This window comes from Pipistrellus kuhlii, unplaced genomic scaffold (assembly GCF_014108245.1).
Source record: "Pipistrellus kuhlii isolate mPipKuh1 unplaced genomic scaffold, mPipKuh1.p scaffold_m20_p_34, whole genome shotgun sequence".
NCBI lineage: Eukaryota > Metazoa > Chordata > Mammalia > Chiroptera > Vespertilionidae > Pipistrellus > Pipistrellus kuhlii.
Genome location: NW_023425534.1, coordinates 5,764,624 through 5,787,694, shown reverse-complemented (window position 1 = coordinate 5,787,694; position 23,071 = coordinate 5,764,624). Strand labels below are relative to the sequence as shown.

Genomic DNA, 23,071 nt, shown 5'->3' with positions numbered 1-23,071 from the left:
GGATCAGGATCACATTTGGACATTTCAAACTATTTCTCTGACTACAGATCCCACATTGAACCAGAACCTCCACCAGAAGTCTCGGCAGGACAGCACGTGATTGCTTCGAATACAATCTAAGGGCCTCAAGAAGGGGCCCACTGGGCTGGTGCGCAGGAGCCTCGGGAGCAGAGATGGCTCAGTGACAGACCGAGTGCTCCTTACCTGGTGGGCGTGGTGGTCAGGGTGGCGAACCACAGAGTGCAGCCCGTGTGATTCCTCAGAGCGAAAGGGACAAAAGGCTGCCTGCGCTTGGGCGTTTTCACCTCTGCTGTGAACAAACAAGTGGCCATTAGCACCCACCTCCATCTGTGTGGGAGAGCCCCCCTAACCCCCCCCCACCCCCCAGACAGTGCCAGAAATGGTCTCTTGGCAAAAGGGCTGGAGGGGGGGTAATGGGGACGGATGGAACCTCCGTGTACTTTGCTGCCTGCTACGGGCTGACTCGGTCCTCCCAGACAAATGGCTGTGGTGTGTGACTGCCAGCCCCAATTCTCCCACAATTCTTAGGGGCCTCATCCCCACGGAGGGCAACGGGACCTAACTTTGTTGAAATCAAAAGAGGGAAAAAGAGAAATGGACCTCACTACTCCCAATAAATAGATTCTAAATAGGTAACCCAAACTGTAGCAAGTTTATCACACCTACTTGATTAAACTTTGTCCAAAATGCCTGTGCTGTAACAAAGCCTCCTTTATGCCAAAGTTACACTTCAGTCCTATTACTCACATTATAACGAAATAAAAACATTCGTCCCCTACGCTCTTACACTAATAGTTGGGATATTTTTCTCCCGGAAAGATCAGAAATATACTATTTCAGAGCTTTTTAAATGAAATTTTTAGCTCGCCTCTGGCACAGATACCACCACCATAAGTACTATAGAGTCTACAAAAGGAGCACAAAATATGATTTCTTTTCACAAAACAGTTGCTAGTCAGGAAAACTGGCAACACTGATCACTACACGATTAATCTAATTCTAGAAAGAGCTGACCTGACAATAAATACTTTAAAAAAAGTCACCAAAGTGGGAGACCACATGGCCAGAGAGCCGACAAAGGCTGTAAGTGCCCGGCCACTGCCCCGTCTGGCTGCCGCAGCCTGCCTGTGTTGGTGGTCTGGCACAGAACAGAGGCTGCCCAGGGAGGGGCTCAGCTCCTCTGACCACGGGCCTGAGTCGCCTGTGGGCCACAGGAAGAAAGGCAGCTGGAACCTCAAACGCAGCGGCAACCCAGCGCTGGCGCCTCCTGGCTGCGGTGCCCATGCCACACGCACACTAGCAACAAAGCGGGGGCAGCCCAGTCTTACTGTGCGCACCGCTTTAAAGCACAACGACAATACGGGACCCAAACGGCCCGCAGCTGAGGAGAAAAGGACTTCTCGGGGTGACTGCAAATGCTGACTGAGAACACTACAGCAAAATTAAACTCGTCTCCCAGGACAGGAAGGCAGACGGCACCAGAGTAAGGCATGGGGCAGCATCAATCAGCAGTGGTCTCTGCCTTCAAAGGAAGCACTTCCTTTCCCCCTTTTTTATCCTCTAAAGTTTTCAGGAGTTAGTACTATCAACACTGCAAGACAAGCAGTGTCAGGTTAAGGCAAGTTCTGCTTTGGTAACACAGTGGCTCCGGGAAGTCTGGGAGATGGCAGCATGCTAAATAAGTGGGCGTATAAATACTACATATTCCCTCAATCCCATGGACAGTCTTTAGTGACACCCTCCAAATGCGTCTAAAGATACTCTCTGCTCAAAACCTACCCATTTCTCCTCCAAATGGCCTCACTTAGCTCCCAAGGTTTGCTTTAAAAAAATGACGTTCACCAAGTAGAACATTACAGAGTAGCTGTGAGGCTGCCGACAAGAGCAGAGGGGGAGTAAAAACTTTAAGAGCTGTCTGCCGGGTAAACAGTGCTGACTGGCACCTCGAGAGGCGCCCGCTCCCGGAGCGCAGGGAGAGCGGCTTTACGGCGGGAGATACGGGGCCCGGAGGACAAGCAGCCAGCTGCGCTTTCATAGCCCACGCACGCCAGGCCGCAAGTTTCCATTTGCAAATTAGATTTTAACAGAACAGGTGGCAAGTGGCTTTGATCACGCTGTAATATGGGATAAAGGGCTAGGAACCCACATAAAGGTCTTCACAAGTATATTACTTTGGAATTAAATAGCCTGGGAAGGCACGCTGCTGCGGTCCCCAGGCTGCTTGTTTTGATTACACATACCGGCCGAGAAGCTAGCAACGGACTTCGATAACAGAGTTCGTGGATCCACGAGTCCAAACCCAGCACCGGGGGGCAACCTGACATCTCCTGCACTAGGGTCCAAACAGGCCACAGGCTTGCCTCGGCACAGCACCGGACAGCAAAGACCCCAAGGCCATCAGGGAGCACGTGTTCCCTGGTGGCCTCAGAGGCTCTGCCTCCAGTGACCACACCTAACTTCTTCACGGGCTCCGAGAACCTGAAACTCCTCCCGTCCGACTGGCCTCATGTGGCTCCAGCTGAGAAATGTCCACCCTTTTGGACTCGTTTCACGGAGTAATTGGCCATGATAAACCATGCAGGCTTCCGTGCTATAGAAGCAGCGCAGCCTGTCGGAAAGGACCTGCTTTGCAAATCATATGAAATAGATTAACGTCCCAGGCCTGCTACTAGCTAGTCAGGTGAGTGAAGGCCAATCACTTAGTCTTTCTCAGGCTCTCTGACCTCATCAGCTAAACTGGAATAATACTCTGCTCAGCCTGAAACATGAAATCGCAGACAGAGGAACGCTTAGGGTATAAATCCCTGAATAAATGAAGATTCAATTGTGGGCTATCTTGGTGTAAACATCACCCTCAGTGAAACTTTTCGGAAAACCCATAGTACTACCCCGCAGAGTACTCTCCCTGCTCTGAACTCCTGGCAGAGGAAACGCAAAGATCTTTCCCTGCAAAAGATGTCATGGCCCAGGCAAGGGCCTGCTGTCAGCCCAGTACACACACAAAAATCATTCCGATTACATGTATGTCCTGGGATGCCGATCCCTGCATGCTTGTGGTGTATTCTGTCATATCTACTGACCAGACAAATTCCCAAGGAACCTTACATGGTCAGAGTGAGAAAGACATTTGCTTTCCTGTCTCCTAACAGCTCAAGTCACAGCTAAAGTTGAGGTTTGTGTGATCTATTCCCGATCAGGAGAGCCCTTTGCATTCTGGGTAAACGTTCGCTGAGAGTGCGATACACAGACTGGCAGCACTGCTCGGTGGAGGCCGGGCTTCTTCTCACTTGCTTCTTACTGAGCGGGGTATTTCTGCACCCCACATGGCAGAGCTGATCCTGTTTCCGCCGAGGGATAGGCAAATGCAAGAGACCGCATACGCCAGCGCATCGCTTCCTTCTGATAGAAGGCATCTCTGTTCATTTGTCAGAATTCTCTTTCCTGCTACTAAACCAAAGCACTCAAACCTGGTATGCCCCCACTCACAGAAAACGGATGGACATGGCAGTTCTTCAAACAGGAAAAGAAAGCAAGCCCTCGCTTGGCCGTACTGTACCTCTAGCATAGATCTGGTGCTCTAGGTTAGTCAGACTGGCTGTACTCCTAGTTCTAAGGTAGACCAGGGGGAGGCCTGGTAGACAGGAGAGACAAAGTTAGAGTAAGAATAAACACAGTGAATAAGAAGACTCACCTCAAAAGCGTAAGCACAAATGGAGTACGTTACGGAGACAGCAAGCACCATGCACCTGCACCCTCATTCCCCTCAGTGATTTCTAAGCGCTAGGAAGGTCCCTGACCGAGTGAGCAGGGCGTTTCCACGCGGCTTCTACTACCGAGGCATTGGCAAAGAAGCGCCTTTTTTCCTCAGTTGGGGAAAGAAAATGTATGCAACATTCTTTTGAACAGAATGACAAAGCTTTTGAGGATTTTTAACTTTAAAGCACCATGTTCTTAAATGTCATAGAAAAGTCACCAGCACTGCCCTACCAGCTGGGGGAGGCGCTCGTTCTGCTGGCAGAAGCAGAAGCAGAGGCAGAGGCAGAAGCAGAGGCAGAGGCAGCAGGATGCTATTCCTCAGGGGTCTCCACACTCCAGGCTAAGAGCCCGTCTGTGTTTCAGTTTTCACATCTTTACTAAGGCGTTAGTTACCTCAAAGCATTATTTACGATACACATTAAACATGGGATTGTTTAGAATATTTATATTTGGGCTGAGACCGGTTTGGCTCAATGGATAGAGCGTCGGCTTGGGGACCAAAGGGTCCCGGGTTCGATTCCAGTCAAGGGCATGTACCTTGGTTGCGGGCATATCCCCAGTAGGGGGTATGCAAGAAGCAGCTGATTGATGACTCTCTCTCATCGATGTTTCTCTCTATCTCTCTCCCTTCCTCTCTGTACAAAATCAATAAAATATATATATTTTTTTAAAAAGAATATTTATATTTGGTATTTCCATACAATGTCTTTGGAATACAAAACTAGTCAGTTCAGTAAGGTGCCATGCCAGCCAGGTTTACCTGCAGAATCTCAGCCCTTATTAAACAAAGCCAACAATAATGTCAGAAATGAGGCTATTTTCTTTCCCCTGCTAAAGAAACAGTGGAAAATCAGCAGCTCCCCTAGGCTAAATTTCACATTATTCCAAGGGCTCCCACTGAAACTGCCTGGAATAAATAAAATGTACAGATCTGGGCGGGGGGGGGGGGGGGGGGGGGGGATTTGACTGAATAGTCGTGAATAAGACCTGAAAGTCTGTGGTCAGTTCCGCAAGGTTCAAACCGACTGGCTTTCAGCTGAGTCTAAAACAGAATACAATCCCATTTGATTTACTGCCACCCAGCAATTTCCAGTCAGAAAAGAAGTCTGGAAATTTAGGTATATTCAGTTACATCTAATTAAGAAGAAATATTTCACCTTTATAAATCTAAGTAACCATAAAAATCTATAAGTAAATAAAATCCGGCTTTCATTTAGCAGAGGCATTTAACATAGATAAGGCAGCTTATTAACTTTAAAGAAAGAGGAGAACCTTTTTACTTTGTTTTTAAAAGGGCAGGGAGGAGAGGGACAGAAGAAAACCTTTCGCTAGGATCCTAAGATTGGGCCTTCCAGTGTCTGCACTGACTGGATTTAAGATCCTCCTGTATGAAGGCTTTTAGAAACACACACTCTCTAAGACAGAAGACATATTACAGAAGATTATTTAGTCTTCTGGGTAGAATTCTGTGTTACATTCTCTGGACACAGAAGCTGGGAAGGTTAGGGGAGGAGCCAACACTGAAGCTGATGGTATCTGAAAAGCCCTGGCTCTGAAGCAATGACCTTGAGTCTCAGAAGCAACAGCCTGGGAACAGAGAGCAAGCAGAGCTGACATTTCCTTGTCCCTCATTCTGGAAGTATAAGGCAGATAGACAGTCCATTTAAACATCCTGAGGAGAGACGGACAAGTTCAAATACTTCATTCGCTAGGAAAATCCGTCTCCCCGCGACACGTTTGCAGACCAGATGGAGTATTTATGTATGCATGAGCTAAGTGAAGTCCTCATGAGCTATGTGAAGCCCAGCCAAGACTCCCAAAGAAACCACACTCAAAGAGCTGGGGCTGAGCTGAATTTGAATGACAATGGCTGTGGAACAACTAAGAACCATGCAGTTGGCCATCACAATCTCCCCAGCTACGAGGCAATCAGAGCTCCATGGTGAAGCATTAAATAAGGAAAGAAAACATCGTTAACAGAGAACAAACTGACTCCTCCCTCTCCAGGCGGCTGGGCATTCAATTCTTTTATATTTTATGAACAATACAGGAGCCCCCTTACAGTTTTTTCCACATGGGATAATCTGCCCTCCCTCTCTTCCAGAAAATAGCCAATCTCTGGATTTAGCAGACTGAAAAGATGTTTTTAAAAGACCAGTCAAAAAATCCCATCAACAGTAATGTTTAGCTGAGTAAAACGCAAACTGAGCAATGGCTGGTCTCCATGCACTGCCAGTGCGCCAGTGCCGTGCCACGTGGCCAGAATTGAGGACCCGTATATTGCAGGTCCTCTCTCTCCCACAAAGGTGAGACTGGAGCTCATATTAAAAGTCGAGTATTTTGCGCCAGAAAAACGTCTCTCACAAAGACTAAAAGAGAACTGTAGAAGTCAGAATTTCCTGTTGGTTTTTCTACTGAAAATGATTTCGGAGTTTTCAATGAAACATGGCCTTGTAGATCAATAGTGACAGACATTTGCAGAGAAAACCCTTACTTTGTCCAAAGCAGGGAGGATCCACTGAAGAGCCCATCCAGTCTTCTGTTGTAGTTGAGTCTACTTCCTTGTCCTCTTTACAGTAATCTGCCATCCACGATTCCTTGGTACTTACATACTGGTCTGGAAAATATGCCCCAAAGACATTTAGAACAGAAGTATAATAGAAAATATGAAAGGTTCAAGTCAGATCATGTCAACTCAGCAAAACAAGCTTCCATGGAATGCCTCACTACATGCTGGGCACATGCTGGATTCTGAGCAAATGTGTCCCCTGGAGAACCTCATTCTCCAATGATAGAAATTAATGTTAACAACACAACCATTAATTACCACAAAGAGATACCACAATGTGCGAGGAGCTAAAACAAAGATAAGAATGAAATTCTGTGGGAGCACAGAACAGGGGAAGATTTTGTCTGCTTTGGCACAAGTGGAGGCCCACACATGGGAATCTTGGGGGGCGGGGGGGGGGGGGGGGGGGGGGATACCTTTGTTCTAGGTCTAAAAGAATGAGTAGAAATTACAGTTTACCAATGGGGTTATGATACAGGCACAGTCCAGGCACAGAGAACAGCATATGCAAAGGCTTCAACAGGTAAGTACATGGTATAATCAGTGAACATTAAATACTTCAGCGTGGCTTTGGCACAACATACTGGGGAAAGGACAAAGCCAAGATGATTTAGTGTGTGTAGAGGGTGGAATCCCATGCTAAAGATAGGGTTTAGAGATAAAACTTTAAAAAGACCAAGTGGAGGCTTTTAGAAAACCACTAAAATTCAAGAGGCTGATATCCACTTGATAGTCCTCAAGCTGTTTTGTTTCTTTTTCACTCTTTTGAGAGGAAAATTACAATGGGAAGAGCAAGTTAACAAAATGATGTACCACACCCAAATAAAGACCTTTTATACTAATTAAGATATACTTCTTAGAATAGGCAGAGTGGTTAGGGGCAATCAGCCAGGCAGATAGGCCAGAGGTTAAAAGCCAGTAGTCCCAGCTTGCAAGAGGGTGTAGACTGGTCTGAGGGATAACCTCAAAAACCACCCCCCTCCCCCTCACAAATTTCATGCACCGAGCCTCTAGCAAAAAAAATAACATTGGAAGCAAAATAAAATAGTATAGGAGGATCATGAGATCAATTTACTGTTGTTGCATAGGTAATAATATCCAGGCAAATTAGTGAATGAAATCTGATCATGTGAAACAATGGTTTTAAAATATGAAGATCAGCCGAAACCAGTTTGGCTCAGTGGACAGAGCGTCAGCTTGCGAACTGAAAGGTCCCGGGTTCGATTCCGGTCAGGGGCATGTACCTTGGTTGCGGGCACATCCCAGTGGTGGGTGTGCAGGAGGCAGCTGGTCGATGTTTCTCTCTCATCGATGTTTCTAGCTCTCTATTCTCTCTTCCTCTCTGTAAAAAATAAATAAAATATTTTTTAAAAATTAAAAAAATAAATATGAAGATAATTACACTATGGTCTTTTTTCACTATGCATTCTCTCCATCTTTACTGAAATGGAATAAGCCAATGGATATTCTGAGAGCCTCAAGTTCACAGATTTGCAACAATGTGTGTATTATCTATCACTCAGAGATAACTATAGTTGTCACCAAAAATCATATCACTAGGTGAGTAATTCCAACAGTGAGTGTGAGTTGTATGATAAATCATGTATGAGTTTTACATGATGTAAATACAAGCATAGAGTGCTTCTGATTCACGACACTGAATCCAGGAACGTACATTTCCACGCTGTCCAAGAAACTCTTAGAACATACACCATTAGCTTGGCAACGCTTTTACAAAATGACATGATACCTGATGGGAGGCAGCACAGGCAACTTATCCTGCTCTAAAGACAAGGTCAAAATTATACCTTTTAAGAATTATCCAGTGAATTGCCTGAGAGAAGTGAATCTAAAGCCATTTCTGCACTCCTGTGACCAAGCAGGATGAGGAGGAAGTTCATCATGAACATTCATGCTTCCCAAGCAGGCTAAGCTCTTGTTTGATCGCTGATCACATTAATTGGGATGCTAACTCTGAGGCTAGGTTAGGGATTTTCAGAAAAGAGCCACGATGCATAAGTGATGTTTTGTACGGGCCTAAGCATTTACTAAACCAGGATTAATAGTCATCCAGACAAGGAACTTATGTACAGAAATGTACCAACCTTCCGAAGACAACTTTCCACTCACCAATTAGTACTGAAGTGATATTGATATCCAAACGGGTTTTGGCCTTGGCTTCCAGCTTCAGCCGAGGAGGATGGAGACGACTAGCTGCCTGCTGTTGCCAGGATACGGTGCACGGCCAGGGCTCAAGAAATGGCTCCCAGCCTAAGAGAGCACAGGAAATAAGACATCTGTTCAGCAGATACCAAGCCTTTATGGTGGAACACTGTTCACAAATGCTTAGCAAGAACAAACTGTAGCTTAATGGCTTTCTATTTCCAATTGGATTTCACAATGAAAGCACCATCTTTAGCCACAGGTCACCCTACAGATGTCTGTGCTATAGAGGGGATATAAGTAGAAAAGCATATCTGTGCCAACCACAGTATTTCAGGGGTGAGGGCGATGTGTCTCTCCCCTTAAAGGGTGGGCAGAGCCTGTTTTTGATCCTCTCAAGATGAAAACGGAGTCTCCAAAAAGTAGCATCAGTGGCTGATGTAACTATTAAATTTGATTCTCCTGCTTACATCATAAAATCATTGGTTAAATAAATAGGTATGCTTGGAAATCCATTAAAACTTTCCAGTTTTTTAACTTAAAATGCTCTATGTATAATACAAAGGCATATAAACTACATATATGTATAGTTTAAAGAATAAAATTACTGCAAAACTCATGCACGCACTATTCGGTTTTAAGAACTAGAAAATCACAAGTGCCTTTGAAGCTCAAACCCAAGTGCCAAGCCCCCATCTCCGTCCCGCTTCTCACCAACCCTCTCCCATCCAACTCCCAGTCACCCTGCACTTGGATTTCTAATCATTTCCTTGCTCTTTGTTAGTTTTACACCTGGATGCATTTCTTAAGGACATATTAATTAGTTTGTCCTGTTGGGGATCTTTACTTAAATAGAATCGAATTGCATATATTCTTTTGCAAGTTTCTATTTTGCTCAACAAATCTTTGAGATTCACTCATACTGATGCCACATAGCTGTAATACATTTGTTCTCACGACTGAATTGTAACCCACTAGGACTAAGCTGTATAATCTATCTCTTCTACCGCTGAAAGATAGTCATGGACTCGTTTCACTGCTGTTAGGAAGGCCAGGGCTATCAGCCGACTGTGCTCATTTCCTGGGTCACACAGCCAAGAGACTCCCTGAGCACAGACCTAGAGGCAGCATAATCCTGGGCTGTTGGAGATGCTTACACTCAACTTGTGTAGGTCATGACATATTACTTTCCAACACGGTTGCACCAATTTACAATTCTAGCAGCAGAAAACAAGAGTTCTATGGCTCATGTCGTCACCAATATTTAATAGTGTCACATTTCATTTTTGCCAGGCTGTTGGGTGAGAAAAATGGTATCCCACTTGGATACTTTTCAAGACCAGTTAATTTTTGACAGTTCTAAATATACTCAATCAACCACAGGTGAGCTGATTCACTAATACAAATCCAAACGTTGGCACACTTAGTGACCTGTGTTCATACAACCTTAAAAGTAAGCCATATTTACTGAGAATACAAATGATTCCCAAAAAAATAGCTGCCATGTGCCCTGTAAGAGTTTCTCTCAAATAGCAAGACTTGGGCTATTGTTCTCAAGTGAAAACATTTTGAACAATTGGGAAATGAGATGGTTACTCTGAGTGAATCCGGAACAGAAAGGAAAACATTAACTAAAAGAGAATTAAATGAGACGGACTCTAGAACAGAGGTCGCCAGCCGGTAGTCCGCAGACCACTGGTGGTCCGTAAGGCTGGTGACTACGGGTTTAAGGAAACCTTTGGAGCAAAATTGGTGGCCCATGGACCACTGGTCGTCCGTGAGGTCCAAAAGGTTGGAGACCGCTGCTCTAGAACACCCAACAGCAGTGCAACACACTGCGGCTTAATTTTCCATTGACAGCAAAAGGAGCAACCCCTCGCTCAGCCTGCACAGCACCACTCTGTTACTTGGTCCACAGCTACTAAAAACTCTCTGAAGGTAAAGAACTTCACAGCCCAACCCGCTCGGCACTGGTGCAGGACAAATCCTGAGTGTCAATCTGTCTAGGCCCTTAGCTTGGTCTCTCCATGGAAGCAAAGACCCTGGAAATGCCTTGTGGGATATGCGGGTTTTCTTACTCTGATGAACTGTGCTTTACTTTAGAGTAGGGGTGTCAAACTCAATCAGAGAAGGGGCCAAAATCTAAAATCCAGCATAAATCGCGGGCCGAATGGTTTACTGAACAGTCATAAACTGTCATTGTGATGGAAACGCAGCGGAGTGCAGTGATGACAGCGCGGTGCGGGCCACATTACAAGGTCTGGCGGGACGGATTTGGCCCGCGGGCCTTGTGTTTGACACATGTGCTTTAGAGAGTAGCTATGTCCAATTAGACACGATCACTGACTCAGTCCTCTTCTACTAAAACAAACAAGTCCAGCAGGGAGTGAGGAGGCTTGAAATTTAAAATGACGATGGCCATAAATCTCCTTGGAAATTTAGCTACTATCAGGACCAGCCAAATGATCCTTCACTATTGAGCAATTTCAGATTCTAGAATACACCAAACTTCAAGGTCAAAAAGACTTAACTAATCACACACCTTTTGAAATAACTCAGTTGAATTAGAAAAAGGAAAAACCTTGATCTTTTGTGCTTATGTAGGCACTTGTTTTTTATCTTTCCCTGCCCTGGCCTGCCCCCACCCCCCTCATGTAAAATTTATGTAGAAATAGGCCCAGGCAAATATTTGTGTTAAGCCCCACAATAATATATGCTTAGACTGACCTGACAGAGCCCGGTTGTAATAATCTCCAGAAAGGGTGAAGTGGGCGTAGCCTTCAGGGCTAGTTCTTACACGCTGGAGAAAATTCAGACCTGCAATGAAAGCAAAGCTTACTGCAGAGCCGGGGCAGAACGACCAAAACTTTCTTTTGCAGACAAAGCCCATTAAAGACATGTTAGTTACAGCTACGACTGATGATCTCACAAGCAAGCATATAAAAATCTGATCTTTTGTTCATCACGGAGTTCTTTGTATGGATTCTGATTTTTAAAATACTGCATTAAAATACTGCCATTTCTCTCCATTACTGAGTTGTGGGCACCCTTTAAAGGTTGTGACTAAGTTAAATGCCTCCTTTGTCTCCCTCCAGAGCCAGACCCAGGCCCGGCACCAGGTGGATTTGAAGCCTGGGGACATAAAAACATTTCCAGCTGAGGATCCTACAAGAAGGTACAGTGCTAGGAGGAGTCATGTCCTGATAAATATTAGCTCACATTTTTAAGCTTACCATAGGAAAATAAGGAATAATGGTGCTCTGCAGAAAAGAGACTCATGGAAACAGTCCAGGTCCCAGTTGCTAGTTTTAATCACGTGGCCCTTGTAAGTGCCCAGAAGCACAGGAAAAGGAAAACCTCTACAATGGGCAAAAGGTCAAATTAAATCCCCGGAACTGATTTTCTTTGAAGGGACTAGAGGGCAGCAAGATCAAAACAATGGAAAATTAAAAGTAAACACAGCAGGGAGAGGTTCCTTTACTCTCTGCAGTAGCCGCATGTAACACAGCTAACAATGGCGCGGCTTAGGGTAACGCACTTCTACCCGAGTCCCTGTTCAAACTTCCTCTTCCCTGCCCTCTGAGGGGAATCTAATAGGACTGTGTTTTCTATTTTCAAAAGATATTTAGAGCAGAAGCATTCTAAATGCCTTTAATAATGCTACAATCACTACAGTATTCAGATACATAAAAAAATAAGGTGGAGAGATCAGGAATTATTGAGCTAGAGCTGTTAATATAACAGAAATTTTGTCAATGACAATTTCAATTATTCCACAGCTATAGGCTGAAGGCCACATATGGCAAATAAATACACATTTCTTTAAAATACAAATAATGAAGAACATATGTAAAACCATCATCTAAATATTCATCCATACTACTAAGTAGAGGGCATGAATAACACAAAAAGGCCCCAAATAATTCGGCAATCACGGGAAATCTTCAGGATGAGTCTGGAGACCAGGAGCACACTCACGGGAAAAGGTGAGCTCGGCAAGAGGAACGTCACGGTCCATGCAGTCGTCGATGAAGCAGATGCACACGCTCTCGGCCTTAATCTCCACGCCCGAGATCAGCTGAGCCGGTGTGGTCCCCTGGCTCTCTTGGCTGTGGGGGGCCTGGGAAAGCGACTTCAGAGGCTCGGCATTCTTAAACAACCAACTTGCTGCCTTTTTCAATTGGCCTGCGAGGAAATTAAAAGGGGATCAGTGCAACCAGTTCCCACAGCAACTCAAGCAACTCACAGAGGAAGCAGAGAAAGGGTATGGGGACCTACTGGACAGCCCAAGAGAACCTTGGTCCAGCTGTATTCTTAGACATAAAAAAGGAAAAATGGCATAATAACTGGAATTCTGCTTTTAAGCAAATAACAAGGCTCTCTTCCAGTCATTTTATTACACCTTTTATGTATTAAAGCCAGAGCCATCTTTCCTCCACTATGAGAACTGCTGAAGGAGAGGAAAGAAGGGAAAAGGATACAGAGGAGTTATGGAGACACACTGAATTACCTTGGCACACCAAAAGAGCCTTGCGACAATCGTCCATGCTGAATCCCAGCTCCTGCAGTCGAGCCAGCTGTAACTCTAGAAAAAGGAGTACAATATTGTTATTAATATCTTTGTTAATGAATCCATAGACTAATTTAAGGCAAAAGAAAAAATTCAGAAACCGGTGACTAAAACATTTCATTTCTTTAGGCAAAAATGGGCTCCTGATTAAAGACTTTGGTCACGTGTACCCTGAAAATTATAGGAGCCTTTTTCTGTATATTGATTGTGTTTTTAAAAGTTTAAAACTGAAACTTAGTATTGTCTACATAACTTTGGAGGAAAACTCGAAGCTGAAAACCAAACCTTAGCATCTCCCATATAACTCAGGAGGAAATTGCAAAAGGAAACGTAGATAGGATAGAACAGATGGTTTGGGGTGTTAAAAGTTTTTTAAAAATAGAGAAGCATATTTAGGCTCCCAATTATACTTTCGGACATGCAATTACACTCTGAACAATTAAGTTGTGCAAAAGAAAATCTTAAAAGTAAACAGAAGGAAAGTGATTAGAAGGACTATGTGGGTTTAAAGTTAAACACCTACCCAAGACAGGATCTAAGGTATGTCTTGTCCCTTCTCTGATTTCCTCTCCAACTCGAGTCGCACCAGAAAGGCCACTGCTAACGGAACTGGCCTCCGAGGCCGCTGTGTCGGGCACCGCAGCGTTAGCTTGCTCGGGGATGGATTTTGCAATGGCGAGAAACAGCTGGACATCATTATAGGAGAGTCTGATGTCCAGGGCTTGTAACTGAATCTGTCCAAAATGAAAACGGTGGCAGTTTTTAAAGTTTGATTTTGCATCAACACCTCTTTCAGATACAATTCCCTAGTTCAAGTTTCAGAAATCCAATAGACACTACACTTCTCATTTTGAAAACGGGAAAGCTCACTATAGTAAGCACTAATGGCCATGAGGTAAGGCGTAGGGAGACTTTCACACAAGAACATTAATCATTAAAGCAGAGGATCAAAGATCGGCTGCAGGGGAGAATAAGATCCCCTGTTAGCAACGTTTTGTTAGTCCATTCGGCTTTGTTCTATTTTTCTTTTTAAATCTCTGAAACAAAATGACCAACAAAAGTATCTCATCTTCATTCAAACAGAACCTAAAATGATTCAAGTTCCACATGAATATTTCCTAAATCTCTGGTCTTCCTCAGAGATTAGCCACACAGCCAACACTAGCAAAAGCCATACAGGCGACATCAACCCACTTTAAAAATGGGATGACTGTTCAAATGTCTGTGTACGAAGCTTTACTTACTTATTTTTAATTTTTTTTAAAGACTGAACATTGGAATTGCTTTTCTCTCTCTTTCGGCTCCTATTCCCCCTCCACCAAAGAAATAAAACATCAAATCCTTAGGCCTTCTTTGCCGGGCCTCGCCCTTCCTGCTTCACCATACATCTTCCTCCTCCTCAGTTCCCCACATGCCTCTTGTTCTAGTGCAGTGGTCGGCAAACTCATTAGTCAACAGAGCGAAATATCAACAGTACAACGACTGAAATTTCTTTTGAGAGCCAAAATTTTTAAACTTCTTCTAACGCCACTTCTTCAAAATACTCTCACGCAGGCCAAGGTATTTTGTGGAAGAGCCACATTCAAGGAGCCAAAGAGCTGCATGTGGCTCTCGAGCCGTGGTTTGCTGACCATGGTTCTGGTGAGACTTATCTGTCTCATGTTTGCTGGGCCATGTGCACCCCTGACCTCAAGGCTTCCTAACATGAAATGTTCTCCCTCTCTGCCTCTTTACCCTCCCCTCCACTCGGACTCACCTGACCTGGAGTTCCACTCACAACCAACAGTCCTACCTGCGTGGAGTTCTGCTTCCCACAAACCTTTATAGAACTTGAAGATTATACTAGACCAGTGGTCTGCAAACTGTGGCTCGCAAGCCACATGCGGCTCTTTGGCCTTTTGAGTGTGGCTCTTCCACAAAATACCACGTACCCTAATTAAATTAATAACAATGTACCTACCTATATAGTTTAAGTTTAAAAAATGTGGCTCTCAAAAGAAATTTCAATCGTTGTACTGCTGACATTTGGCTCTGTTGACTAATGAGTTTGCTGACCACTGGTCTAGACAATTAAAAGGTCTTTTAGCCTCCACAAGACAGCAAGATCTTCAGACAGAGTTGATGATTTTTGTATTTTGCTGCTGAAGGACCTAGAATGTGGTTGGGCCCAGCAGAGGCATCTAGCCCCAGCTCAGGAAAGTGTGTGAGAGGGCATCAACGTGGCACGGGTGGTCATTACCTCCAGGATGGGTGGGAAGTCGGTGCTGTTGAACGCATCCATCAGTCCTGAGCTGTTCTGATAAGAAGAATTCCCCACCAGCTCCACCTGGATTTGTACTGGATCAACAATTGAAAGAGCCGTATCGTGTTCATTCCCCAGTCGGCAAGAAAACACCTAGAGCGTTAAATGTAATATGCTACGAATTACTGTCTGACTTAGAAAGAGCCTGACCATCAGCTGAGAAAGAGACGAGCTCAGAAGCAACACCCATGACAACTACTGGGATACTGTGAAGATAGAGGCTGGTACTGCCCAACTGCCCACAGCATGTTCACGTGAAAGGCACTTTAGCAACAGGTAACAAAAGACTTATAACTCTCACACCCTTTAAGCCAGCAACCCCACTTCTTTCTGGGAACTAGCCTAAGGAAATAATGCAAAATACAGAAAAATTCACTGAGCCATTACTTATTAATTAATAAAAACAATTAAGAGCAATCAAGGTTAAAAAGTAATAACAAATTTAAAAAGAGCAATCAAGGTTTAATCACTCAATACACACAGCTACTCAATGGAATATTTTGCAGCCACTTAAAGTGACAGTTAAAAAGAGCAGATGAAATGCAGGAAGACAGTCACAACACAGGTTATGTGAAAATGCAGCCCAATAAATAATTATGACACCATGACTTTAAGGGAAGAAACATATTGAAATATCAACAGAGATTATTTATGAAGGGATAGGTATTTTTCCCTCCTCTGCCCCAATTTTATATACTATAGTTGTTCCGTTCGTAGTCAAAACTAACTACATTAATTACTGAAGCTGGGTCCATTATATTACTGTTTCCTTTGTACATGTTTGAAATGTCCTATTAAAAAGTTTTAAAATAAATATCTTTTATTTATGGGGAGAAAGAAGAGAAGGAAGGGAGGACTCCTATTCTAAGATCAAATTATTCTGCTCTCTCAGAAAGAGTTCAGAGAGGAAAGCATTCATGTTGGTTTCCCTTGCTCCTTTTTTTTGACATTTTTTAGAGCTACCGAGGTCCTTTGCTGTATGTAAAATTAACTCACTTTGCTTTCTTTATAAGTTTGACACTGTACCAAGGAGGGCTTCCAGCTCAGATTCCACCATGCTGCCTGCTGAACAAGACGGCAATCGGTTTCCAGGAAGCTCAGTGTGCGTGCACTTGTTCTAAGGCTCTGGAGCAGGGGAGTTTGGTTTTCCCTTTTCCCTCAGGGGCTTCTGCTAACAAAACCCAATTGTACCTAACAGCTCATTAATCAATCACCAAGAGTGTCCGTTCAAAGCTGGCATTGTGGTGGCTCAGAAAATAGATGAATTGCAATTTCACGATCAACTCGCATCACACCAGCATGTAAATCCTTCCTCTCAAATGGAGGTTTCTTTACATGAGAGAAACAAGTGGTCGAGAAGTGAAATCTCTACAGGTTTTAATCAGCTATATCTGATGGGGGGGGGGGGGGAGCACCATATGCGGTTGACAGTGAAAATAAGTTTTCTCATCAACTTCTGAACGATATCACTGGGAAGAACAGGGCATGGAAAGTTCAGTTGTGAAAGGAAAGGAAATGATGAGTAACCCTGACCCAGGATTGTAGCGCTGTAACAGGAGGAATGTTAGCCGAGATCAGGGAATGAAGAACTTTTGATAGAGATAACAATCTGCCTCATTTCCCCCTCTCCCCACGAGTCCTGGCTTACAGCGAGGAGAGCATTTTTATCTAATATTGTACAATATGACTTCCAGGCTACGGAGGACACTCCAATGCATATCTCGTTCGGGAGGTTAAACCAGGGCCAGGGGATCACTATTCGGTCCCTTAGGTAATGCATGACTCTCCAGAGTGGCCCGTTTATAGGTCAGATATTCCTAAAAGGAGGATACATAAAACTCTTACCCCCTTTTATAACTACGTTTCCATGACCACAAAGCCTTCATCTTCATAGACAAGCAGTCACTGTGGAGAAGGGATGCAGGGGAAGCGAGGGCCGTTTCCCCACCTTCACAAAGGTGCCAAGGATGAGGCCTGCAGAGCCAGAGGACAGAGCAAGGAGCCTGGCGGGTAATGGGGAGCCTGACCTTCTGAGGAAGGAGAGTGTAAGGAGGAGGTCAAGCCGAAACCAGTTTGGCTCAGTGGATGGAGCCAGTCGGCCTGCAGACTAAGGGTCCCAGGTTCAATTCTGGTCAAGGGCATATACCTTGGTTGCGGGCACATCCCCGGTAGGGGGTATGCAGAAGGCAGCTGATTGATGTTTCTCTCTCATTGATGTTTCTAATTCTCTATCCCTCTCCCTTCCTCTCTGTAAAAAAATAAATAAAACATATTAAAAAGAAAAGAAGGAGATCAAGTCCCTCCACACATACAAGACCCAACACTGGAGAACTCCATTCGCGCTTTAGAGTAAGCAGGCAGCTTGGAGGAGAAAACAGAGAGGGCAGGGATCCTCCAGTTCTGCTCATTATTTCTCCTAATAAAAGCTCGGGAGGCAAAATGCTCTTCCAGCTGCTCTTCTTTTGAGCCAAACAAGTAGTCTTTTGATCAACTCATAAACTTCTTACCTCGATACCAAACAAACTTCCTGAAAAGGGGCGGTCCACAAATCGGGGCTTATAGGTAAGCACGGTGGTGCCTTTGAGAATAATGGCGTTGGTGTCGAAGCAGGACACATCTTCCACGACCACAAACTCTGTACCTGAAAGGAGAGCACCGTTAACCAAGCCCAGGCTGGGGAGCTGGGAAGCTCCAGGTTGCTGGAAACGAGGCAGCACGTGGCCACCAGGAGGGGCTGACCATCAGACTGTTCTCCGGAGTATTCACTCTCCTTCACCGTCACCCTGAACTATTCTCTGCGTCTGGCCAGGCACAGCTGAGCCAGCAGATCCTGCCTTGGCAGAAGGGACTGCAGTACAGTTTCTCTCTTTAGAACACGTTTTTAAGCTAGGTCTCCTCGGAGAACTAACATATTCAGAAGCTCAGAGAATCATCCCTCCTCCAACCGATGACCTGCTTTAAAATCCCAGGAAGTAGATTCAGATAGGAATGCTGGGCAGGCAGCATTAGACACTGTAACATCCATGTAGCCGTTCAAGTTGTTTTCAAAGAATGAAGAACAATCTAGTGTAGAGATTTTTAAAATTAGTACCTGCAGTTTCCTACTTATTTGTATATGGAAAATTTACTTTGCTTTATGTACTGTGTGTCTTCATCAAAAACCATGTATAAAGTGATCTTTCAAAACTAAATCCACTTAAAATGTTAGCTGCTTCCAACCCATTGAGTACTTCATAGGGAATATCACAAACAATAAATACACAAATACATACAGATGTACTAGAGTAGTTCACTAGTTAATAAAAACCATAATAAATCTATTTGTAAAGGAAAGTATTCTATTTGTAAAGAGAAAACAATCCCCTCACTTATTATAAAATGAAATTTTCACATTCCCAACTTGCCCAAGTTCAGTAAGGTACATCTGATGGGGCCTTAAAGATCCGATAGAAAATTGAAGGAGATATTTAACACTGGGGGGGTAAGAAGGAGGGGAGACCACTGCCCAGGAGGTACTCAAGCTGGGATGTGCATTAGGCCAGCAGAGGAAAGAGACAAGAAACCCTGAAGCCTTCACTTAAGGCCAAGTAGTTCACACCCACACAGAGGTCAGGAACATCAATGCTTATCGTTGGTCGATAAAAGACTCAAATGTGGCCAAAACCGGGTTGGCTCAGTGGATAGAGCATCGGCCTGCGGACTGAGGGGTCCCGGGTTCGATTCCGGTCAGGGGCATGTACCTTGGTTGCAGGCATATCCCCAATACGGGGTGTGCAAGAGGCAGCTGATCGATGTTTCTCTCTCGTTGATGTTTCTAATTCTCTATCCCTCTCTCTTCCTCTCTGTAAAAAACGAATAAAATATACGTGTGTTTTTTTAAAAGACCCAAATGTGTAAGTGCTGTCAAAAAATGAAAGGCAATAGAAAAGTTATCCTGCAACAACTGAACCTAACAGTTCAACTCAGAGCAGTGACTCGCACCTAGGAATACTCACCTGTGACATTGACTTTGACCTCCAAGTGCCTTTCAGTGGACACAGGAAGGGAAGACCGCCTGGTAACTACTCCACTCTTCACAGTTTTGGGAACTACAGCAGATTCACTGCTAGAGTTCCGGTGGCGAGAAGGGGTAACATTAGCTTGTTTCTTAATGTCACTGGGAGTGTGGAGAAAATCATGGACTAACAGCAGCCAATCAAATATCAGAAACACTCGGAGATTGTTGAGAACTACCGTAAAACAGGAGGAATCCTTCGTAGATCTATATGAAAGAAGGGACCAAAACATAACATCAAAAAGGAGAAACATGATACGATATTTCTTTAACCTACAAATGTATTACCCATTTTTGGCAGATAGTATTCCACCATTTTCTACACTGACAGCTGTATCAATAAACTCTGAAAACTGTTATAAATAAAACATTAAATGTATGTTTTCAGAAATTAATCATATTTTTAATAAGCAAGAAGTAATCTATATATAGCTGGGACCAGTTTGGCTCAATGGATAGAGTGTCGGCTTGGGGACTGAAGGGTCCCGAGTTTGATTCTGGTCAAGGGCATGTACCTTGGTTGCAGGCATATCCCCAGTAGGGAGTGTGCAAGAGGCAGCTGATCGATGACTCTCTCTCATCGATGTTTCTAACTCTCTATCTCTCTCCCTTCCTCTCTGTACAAAATCAATAAAATATATATTTTTTAAAAAGAAGTAATCTATATATATAAAAGGCTAAGTGACCGTCCGACCGGTAGCTATGATATGCACTAACCACCAGGGAATAGATTCTCTGACAGGTAGCTATGACACACACTGACACCAGGCGGGCAGACACTCAACGCTCAAGCTGCAGTGACTTGGCAGTGGCAGTTCTCGGGTGATGCACCCCGGAACCAGAGAGAAGGGAGCCTGATTTCAGGTTCATCACGAAAGAACTGCCTCTTGCAATCCAGGACGTGTCAGGGTGGGGGTGAGGGGGAGGGATGCTGGAGAGCTGGTTTCAGCCTGATTCCCGCAGGCCAGGCCAAGGGACCCCACCTGCTAGAGGTATCCCGCTCACTCCACAGATGCCCTTTGAGTCTCTGGGCCACCTCAGGTGCGGCCAGCCGGGGAAGGTTGGCTCCAGGGCTTGTCCAGCCCGTCTTGCCCAGTCCCACCCTGGGGACCACCTTCTAATCAATATCCTCTCAATGTGCATGAATCTGTACACCGGGGCACTAGCATGCTATAAAACAGTCAGGTGCAGTCCAATGGTTCTCAACAAGGGTGACTGTCCCCCAGAAGACACCTGGCAATGTCAGTAGGTATTTGTGGTTGACACAACTGGGGGGGAGGGGTTGTTACTGGCATCTTGTGGGTAAGGCCAGGGATGGTGCTAAACATTTCACAATGCACTGAATTATCTGACCTGAAAATGGTAATAGTGCTGAGGCTGCAGTAAAAAGGGCGCAGGCTTAAATCCTGTCACTTAACAAGACGTGTTGTCTTGGGTGAGTAGCCTACCTCCTCTGAGGCACAGAACATGTATTTGATAAATGTCAGTTCCCTTCCCTAAGGCTGTTTCAAGATCAAGGAGGCTCTCTTTCCTTGATGTCTAGAATGACTCTTTATAGACACCAAATTTATACACCAACACCAGTGGGTTTCTCTACTGGAACTGACCTGAGAACCCAGATCTTGAGCCTGAGCAGGAGGACAAATAAGATAGCGTTTATTGTGGGTATGACCCCCAAGCACCCTAGAAGTAGAATGGCAGGTGAGGGGGAGAATTCCTTGTTTTTTAGTCCCATTATCCCCAAATTCTACATTTGAGGTGAAAAGTCAAGGACTCTCAGACCTGGCCTGGCCCACGGGGGCAGTAGGCAGACGGGTAGCACAGAAGGACAGCGGGCTAGGGACATCTCTACAGCATTTTCTGGGTTGAACTTTGTTCTGGAGCTCTAGCTAATGCATGTACCTGGTTCTCTGCCCTAACAGGGCTCCTATTCTGGAAAAACTGATTCGGAGATATTTGGAAGGCTGGCTTCCCTATGCTCATATTTCTCATAAACCTGGCTCACTGCCTCTAGAAAAGAGGCACAATGATGTATGTCTCCTTCATACAGTCACAGCATTTTTCACAGAAACACTTTACCCTTTTGTAATGGAGAAAAAATGTTGCCCTCAGTGAAAATTTTCCACCCCATTTTGAACACAGATCGTCAGAGCTATGCACTAACTGGAAAGTCAAAGTGTGTCTGATCCTTTTTCTGGAAAATATTTCAAGCCTTTAAATACTGTGAAGTGATTTATATTTGACACACAAAATCCCAACAAAAGAGCAATTCTTTTTGAGACACAGAAAGCGTTCAAAAGTTCCAATCAAGAGAATATTTTAACCCTCTCACTAACAATGGCACCTCTGTTAGCAAGAGCCAAGGTAAGACTTCATTATTTGACTCCAAGAAATAATATACCTTGAGTATATAAATAGAATAATATTTCAAGGCTGCTTATATATCAAAAACATGATAGGCTAAAAAGCTGGCTGATAGTTTAGGAAGCCAGATCATTATTAGATCAATACGAATAAAGCAAACCTAAAAAGAAATTGTTGCTGCAGATGAACCAAATATATGTGAGCTTCCTGTTCAAATAAACATTGCCTTCAAACAAAGGCGCTGCAAAGCACAGCCACCTGTCATCTGACCACAATCAGCCCATCCGCCCGCAGACGTCAGGAAAGAAAGGACTTTGATATCAGGGGCCCAGGTTTGAGTTCTGACTACTTTGCTTACTAGCTGTGTGACCTGGAAGAGCTACTTAACCCACTCCAAGCTTCTAGTTCTGCATCAGTGGGGAAGGAAGTCACTCACCTTGCAGACTCGTGGGAAGTAAAGATTAGGTAAACTGCCTGGCTTGTGTTTGGCTCAGTAAGAGCCAGCTAGCATTCCTAGTACTGAGCTTTTATTTTTTTATTTTTATTATTGATTTTTTACAGAGAGGAAGGGAGAGAGATAGAGAGCTAGAAACGTCGATGAGAGAAAAACATCGACCAGCTGCCTCTTGCACACCCCCTACCGGGGATGTGCCCACAACCAACGTACATGCCCCTGACCGGAATCGAACCTGGAACCTTTCAGTCCACAGACCAACGCTCTACCACTGAGCCAAACCGGTTTCGGCCTAGTACTGAGCTTTTAAAAAGTTCATACAAAAGCTTAAATGTCTACTTTGCTAGTTTTCTATAGCTTATGGAGAGACCGCAACCTCTCCCTAAAAAACGTTGCAGCCCTGAGGAATTCACTAAACAGCATACTGAAATGGCAGGTATATTTAAATATATAAATACAAGAGATAATCTTGATGCATTTTTTGTTTCTTTTTATGCCTAACCACAAAGTTTTCACTTACTTCTCTCTTAACCCAGCCTTTTCGTTACTGGCCTATATTTACAACGTATCTGATGATATTATGCAGCACAAACAGAATGAAATTGATATTGCTGCCACAAGTCTCCTTTTGGATTTGCATGGAGAGATTTCTTTATGTCAAATTTAATTTTTTAGTTTTCAGGCCAATGCTCACTTGGTCACCAAATCTTACTGTAGTATATCATAAAATAACCTAAGCTACATCAGGAATAATAATGGCTTCTACCATCTGTGCCAAACAGAATGCCAGGCAGGTACAGTTGTGCTTTTCTGTCTTA

General features: G+C 44.2%; 1 protein-coding gene across 15 annotated transcripts in view; it reads right to left on the bottom strand.

Annotated features, from left to right (window-relative positions):
• VPS13D (vacuolar protein sorting 13 homolog D) overlaps nucleotides 1-23,071 on the bottom strand; it is a 218,683-nt gene that overhangs the window by 125,832 nt on the left and 69,780 nt on the right. For 11 of the 15 annotated variants that reach the window (XM_045570624.1, XM_036460896.2, XM_045570627.1 and 8 more), the window contains 11 exons: nucleotides 19,377-19,642; nucleotides 17,889-18,022; nucleotides 15,319-15,474; nucleotides 13,603-13,813; nucleotides 13,020-13,094; nucleotides 12,488-12,694; nucleotides 11,237-11,326; nucleotides 8,477-8,617; nucleotides 6,272-6,394; nucleotides 3,578-3,652; nucleotides 205-307 (listed from right to left, as the gene is read on the bottom strand). In XM_045570624.1, the coding sequence (XP_045426580.1) occupies nucleotides 205-307; nucleotides 3,578-3,652; nucleotides 6,272-6,394; nucleotides 8,477-8,617; nucleotides 11,237-11,326; nucleotides 12,488-12,694; nucleotides 13,020-13,094; nucleotides 13,603-13,813; nucleotides 15,319-15,474; nucleotides 17,889-18,022; nucleotides 19,377-19,642 (1,581 nt within the window). Of the gene's footprint in view, nucleotides 1-204; nucleotides 311-3,577; nucleotides 3,653-6,271; nucleotides 6,395-8,476; nucleotides 8,618-11,236; nucleotides 11,327-12,487; nucleotides 12,695-13,019; nucleotides 13,095-13,602; nucleotides 13,814-15,318; nucleotides 15,475-17,888; nucleotides 18,023-19,376; nucleotides 19,643-23,071 lie in introns of all 15 variants that reach the window. The other 4 variants (XM_036460898.2, XM_036460902.2, XM_036460899.2 and 1 more) reach the window with 2 other exon arrangements.